The 6,005-nt window shown below is 36.5% G+C and overlaps 1 protein-coding gene across 4 annotated transcripts in view; it reads left to right on the forward strand.

Annotated features, from left to right (window-relative positions):
- tctex1d2 (Tctex1 domain containing 2) overlaps positions 1-1,687 on the forward strand; it is an 8,601-nt gene extending 6,914 nt beyond the window's left edge. For 3 of the 4 annotated variants that reach the window (XM_027006898.2, XM_035523144.1, XM_027006896.2), the window contains exons 2-5: positions 417-550; positions 686-755; positions 1,126-1,219; positions 1,337-1,687. In XM_027006898.2, the coding sequence (XP_026862699.2) occupies positions 417-550; positions 686-755; positions 1,126-1,219; positions 1,337-1,384 (346 nt within the window). In that variant the 3' untranslated portion in view covers positions 1,385-1,687. The remainder of the gene's footprint in view (positions 1-416; positions 551-685; positions 756-1,125; positions 1,220-1,336) is intronic. The other variant, XM_027006897.2, reaches the window with a different exon arrangement.
- Positions 1,688-6,005: the final 4,318 nt, after the last annotated feature.

A 6,005-nucleotide genomic window follows, 5' to 3' on the forward strand; every position in this document is an offset into this window, starting at 1 on the left:
GTTACGTATCAGGAGCTAGTCAGCTAACCTAGCTGCCGACTAAAGATGTAGTTAACGTTACGTTACATCGACGTTAGCTAGGTTTAGCTAACTAAGATTCTTTATGACATGTTTAAGTTAATCTTAACGTTAAAACATTTAATCAGATTGATGTAAACATTAACATAGCTAAATGCTCGAAAGTAAATTCTGTAGTTAGCTGCTGCTATTTTCAAAAGTTCGCTGGAAGAGGATTATTTTTAACATGCAGGGCTGAATGACAGATAACAGATTCAGAAAATCTGCGAAAAGCATAAGATACAAAAAATATTTTCAATAGCATAATTGCCATGTTTAGGAGACCTTCACATCTGCACCTGGCTTTCAAAACGGATTACATGTGGTATAATGTAACCAGTTACCATATCTTTGTTCAGGTTCAGGGTGGGAGTGGTGGAAAAGTGTATCCGAGAGATCCAGAGAGAGCAGCTCTCTGGGGTACAATATGTCTCAGAGGAAATTCCCTCGTTGTCGCTCTCTTTGGCAAACAGTATTAAAAATCGGCTGAAAGGTAAGGCTGATCATCAGGTTAGGAATAGTTTACCAAAATTCCATTAATCCTAAAAAAGTTTCAGATCAGAAAGATACATTTAATTATCATTAATTGGAGCAGGATGAAGTTTCTAAGTAGTTTTTTTCTTTTCAGAGCTTGGCTTTAACAGATACAAGCTGGTTGTGCAGGTGGTTATTGGAGAACAACGTGGAGAGGGAATGAAGTAAGTGTATTGGTGCACACTGATAGCTGTCATACATAATCACAGTGACACATTTAAGAAAGCGGTTATTTGTATTATATTTTCCTTTTCTTTGAACAATGGCATAAAAATCTTGGAGGTTTGGGTTCAGAATGAGGACATTGCAGTTGTATTTGGAACTTCTCTTTAAGATCTAAATTTAATGTAATCAAAACTGGTTATACTGGTAGTTATGGCTTCAGTGGTTCTGACTGACACCTGAATGCCTTCTTGTAGTGTTGAGAGAATCTATTTTGTTTGGTTTCACAACAGTGTTATATGAACAGATATGAAGAAGGTGAAATGTAGGGTTTGTTGTTTATTTGTATTATTTCCTTTTTTTTTCCACAAGGGAAACAAAGTATTTGTTCCTTCCTTGTAGGATGGCAGCTCGCTGTTTTTGGGATGCAGACACGGACAGTTATGCCAAGGACATATACGTGAATGTAAGCCTTAAAAATACTGCTGAATAAGGCTACAAATATCATACAGAACTATAATCTCCACACTTCCCCTTTGCTTCCTTAGTTTTCAACCATAATGATATTGCCCTTTTTCTGCAGGACAGTTTATTCTGTGTGGCTGCTGCATTTGGAATTTATTACTATTGAAAGTCCAGAGGAAGTGCCAGTGTCTGGCCTCAGGCAAGCAACTGCTTTACAAAGCTTTAACTAGTTTACCTTTGGATTTTGACATGTAGGACATTTTTCTGTAAGGAATTACTAGAGAGTTATTTCAATATTCATCTTGGAATATGACCGCAACAAGCATATGAACAGTAAATTGCATTTATATTGTTAGAATCTGTTAAATATTCAATTAAAACATAGGCGTTATAGTCCTGGTAATTTTTCTGTTTATTAAAATGCACATTTTTTTATTAAAGTTTATTAAAGTGAACATTAAAATGTCAATATCTTTTAATTCTTTTTTATTTCTGTTCAGTTTCCAAAACAGTGATAATAATATAGTTTGATAAGATCAGGTATATTTTGAGGGTATTTTATATATGTACTCTACTAGTGACATAGTACCTGTTGTACCAGAGTGTATGTGATTTTTATGCTAATTCTGAAGCGACCTGGCTATTCCTTTCATTTTCAAGGGTGGAAACACTATCTTAAGGTTTTTGGCGGTTCTGGTACAGATATTTTCTTCTAACAATATATACAAGGTGTCACATGTGAGGTAGGGGGCTGACCTTGTAAGCTGTGCAGTAAGATTTTAATAGGCCTTGTTTTCCATCACTGACAAGTATGCAAATAATAAATCGTATGTGATTGAAATTAGTTACTAGACATGTATGACAAAAATGGATGCTTAAAATTATAAGTGTATTCATCTATAATAGCAGTATATACTTAAATGTAAAGGAGATTAACAGCATATTTATTACTAATAATTCAGTGATTATCTTTACATCATGATTTTCAATCTTTCAGTTGCCCTCACAGGTGATGGTGCCGTAGCTGTCTCACCATACTGCACTAGAACACCTAGCAAGACAAAGTTCCCATGGTAGGATAATAAAGAATTTAGACATAGATATTATTATAGGAGCTAACTGATTACACCTCAGCATTTGGCATGCCTAGTTAGTCCTAAAATCAATCTGGGTTTATGCAGCTGCATCTGGAATGGTTTACTGGACTTAAAGATCTCAAATAGTAAAAACTGGCAACAACCTTTCTTTTACAGTGATCCTAATCACATAGCTTTGAGAACATGTTTCAAGAGGGGGTTACCATGAGGATTTTTTAATTTATAGTGGTTGTGCTGTAGCACTCTGAACACCCCTACTTCCCATGACCTTACCTAAACATAACCCGAGACAGCTCTCTCAGTATGTGTTGATGACTAATTATTGTACAACCACCTGTAGCAATGACCACATTACATTAGCAGATAACACTATTTCTTCTTATTATTATTATTATTATTGTTGTTGTTGTTATTAATAATAATAATATTAATATTAATATCAACAAAGGTTCATTTTATTTATCCCTCAGGGATAAATTGAATTTTTACTCTTCTTTAAAACATTAACCAAATCAGAACTAGTTAATTAAAACAAATAAACAAACCAAATTTTCTCCCTGAAAATACATTTCTAAAGACAGAAGGAATGTCTTCTAAATCTTTTCAGTAGAGCTCCTAAGCAATACTAGTCTGTCTAAATATAATGTTAGTATGTAAAGGACTTAATGCAATAAAACATTCTGAATCTTACTTGTAAGTCATTACTTTATAATGACATATGGTGAATCCATAGTCACACCCATAACTGAGCCAGCCTTCTAAATCAGATTATATATCTCAGCCCTGTCCACTACATTACTTCTTCCATAGAAGATAAAGAAAACAGGGGGAACAAGATGGTACTCTGATAATGACCTGTTCCTCAAAAGTTACTTTTACGACAAGGTGGAGTCTATGAGCCATACGTGCTTCTGTCCTAGAAATGTTCTAAAAAACAGCTGTAAGGTGGGATTAAACCTAGGTCATTTAGGTGATGACACCAATAGCCTACTGGGTGAACAACCACATACTAACAATGGTGGGCCTGTGTGCAGAACATTTAGAGCTTGGATCAGGAAAAACAAAAGGAAAAAACTAAACACCAAAAGGGAAAAAGGAAGAACAAAGGATGCCACAGGAAGAAATGGCAACCCCGATGCACTGGGGAAAACCAAACTAAAACTTCCCAAACAAAAACAGAAAACATGGCGGAACTTCAATGGCTAAGGGAAGCCTCGGGAGAGAGACAGACTCGAGGGGAAACGAGAGGGGACATATAAAAACACGAACACCCTCGCAGACAAGAAGTGACGTTACCGGCCAGGAGCTTGGCTCAGAACTCTGACAAAGACCCAGCACTAAATAACTGGGTCACTGGGCTTATATAAGGTCTAGCCTGGGTGTTGAGCCTGATTAGTGGTGTGCCTGACTCGAGGCTTGGCACCAACCCTTACAACAGCTTTGAACAGCCACTTTTATAATTTAGATTTAATTTGTGTTATTTGAGTAAATTTTTATTTATTTATTTATTTATTTATTTATTTATTTATTTATTTTATTTGCCTGATCCTGGTCAGGAGGACAGTCAATGTTACTTTCTATCTTGGCATACATCCATGTACAGGAGGTGGCTGTTGGTAACTCCACACCTGAATCTGTATCCCTAAACACTCATATTGATGGTCTTACTAAAGGGGTTCAGGCCTTCAGAACAACACTAGGTACAGCACATCACTTTAGTATACACCTGGATAGTGTTGACCTTCTTGTCTATGTGCAGGTCTAGGCACTGAAGTCTTCAGCCCAGTTACAGCTAGCAACATAGCCTTCATTCAGTCATATGCTTTTTTAGAGTTGATCAAGATACAGGCTTCAATGGATGGTCTGGTCTTGGTTGACATCTGTATTGCATAGAATGGGCTATACTTCCATGCTCCTATGCACTGATTTGGGGAATTACCTGCCTCTTGGGGACCTGTGAATGGCCTGTGTTCCACTCTGAATGCAAAGCCTCATGGCCTGTGTTTCACTGTGAAGATACAGCTCCATGGCCTTCTGGGGTGCCTGGTCCCCCACACTGCACTTCAGATCCCTCTCATTGACAGTGAAAAGTGCATGAGAGTCTAACATCTCCTGTCCTTGATCACTCCTAACCAATTCCAATCCTAGACTCATCAACCACACACACACACACACACACACACATATATATCATATATATATATATATATATATATATATATATATATATATATATATATATATATATATATATATATATATAAAGGTGCAATTAATATACTGCACAGAAATTTTATTTATCCAAAAGGAAATCTGAGAAATTATAACAAAACATGAATAATTTATTTGGGTCCATAAAAGAGGTAAAATAATGGAAATCAAACTGAAGATAGAGAAACCTGTAACTACAACTGACCCAAAGAAAATGACCTAAATCAAGCATAAGGAAACATTTACACTGGGTGATTAATCCAACACAGACTCACAAGGGAATCACAAAAATACAATATACAATACAACACAAGGACTGTGAGTCATCTTTTAAAAAGGTAAAGGGCTGGTATTCCATTGAGGCAAAGTGGTTTCTGTGAGAAAGTTATTCCATCTGGAATGTACTTTGGGCTTTGAAACTTTGCAGACCTTGTATATGCACAAAAAGCTATATAACAGTAAAGGAAAGGGGAAAAGAAAAGGTACTCTAATAAATGACACATAATTAATTTTTTTTTGGGGTGGGGGGGGGACAAGCAAACTATACAAAAGACCCCCATCCCACCATATGACACAAAATCCACTTGTTGGGGAACTTTTATTGTAACTATGGAAGATGCTTGTTTTTGTCAGTTGGACCGGAGACCAGAGATGGCAGTATAACACCAGTAGTATAGCAGCAACCCACGCAGCTCCTGGATCATAGTATCTTTCCCAAAAACCAGCATCTCAAATGGAAACTTCCTATAAAAATATCCTTTCATTGCATGCAATCAGTCAAAATAGCATAATGCATATGCCTGTAAAATAAGCTGCATCAAATGTTCTGTATATCACAAACTACATATAACTACAATGTAAATTGTACTAAAGCACAAAAATAATATGTATCTATATGTTTATAAAAAATTGTTTAATTCCCGTGGTATAAAATACTTCTAATGATCTACAAAGTACCGTAGTGCTCCACAGTACCTTAGAGAACTCCTAGTGCGTTACGACCCACTGCATCTGCTTAGATCAAGAATAAGAACATCTGCTTTAAGGGGCAGAGCCTTTTCCTATGAAGGAAATTGCATACTATGCAATAACCTTCCTGTAAATGTTTGAGACTTGGACACAGTCTCAATATTTAAAGCTAGGCTGAAAATCTGTACAGTCATGCATTTTATTAACTATTTCCCATCTTAGGTAAAGGTGTAGATCTGGGGGTCCATGGGCAATGAGAATTATGGTAATCAGGGATGTTATGTTGTCACTTCTCTTTTGTCACTCGTTTGTTGACTGACAGCAGCGGAGTTCTGATTTTCAAGGGTGCCCTCATGCCTGTGGTTCCTTATGGTTCTATCCTTTTAGTTGTGCTGCCATAGTTAGATCTGCCAGAGTCCATCTTTTGCACATTATAGTTCCCCAATTTACAATTGGCCAGTTGTTTGACAGCTGACATGGGTCAAGATTAGATTTTTTGATAAGTGGTCT

This window comes from Electrophorus electricus, chromosome 26 (genome assembly GCF_013358815.1).
Source record: "Electrophorus electricus isolate fEleEle1 chromosome 26, fEleEle1.pri, whole genome shotgun sequence".
NCBI classification, from domain to species: Eukaryota; Metazoa; Chordata; class Actinopteri; order Gymnotiformes; family Gymnotidae; genus Electrophorus; species Electrophorus electricus.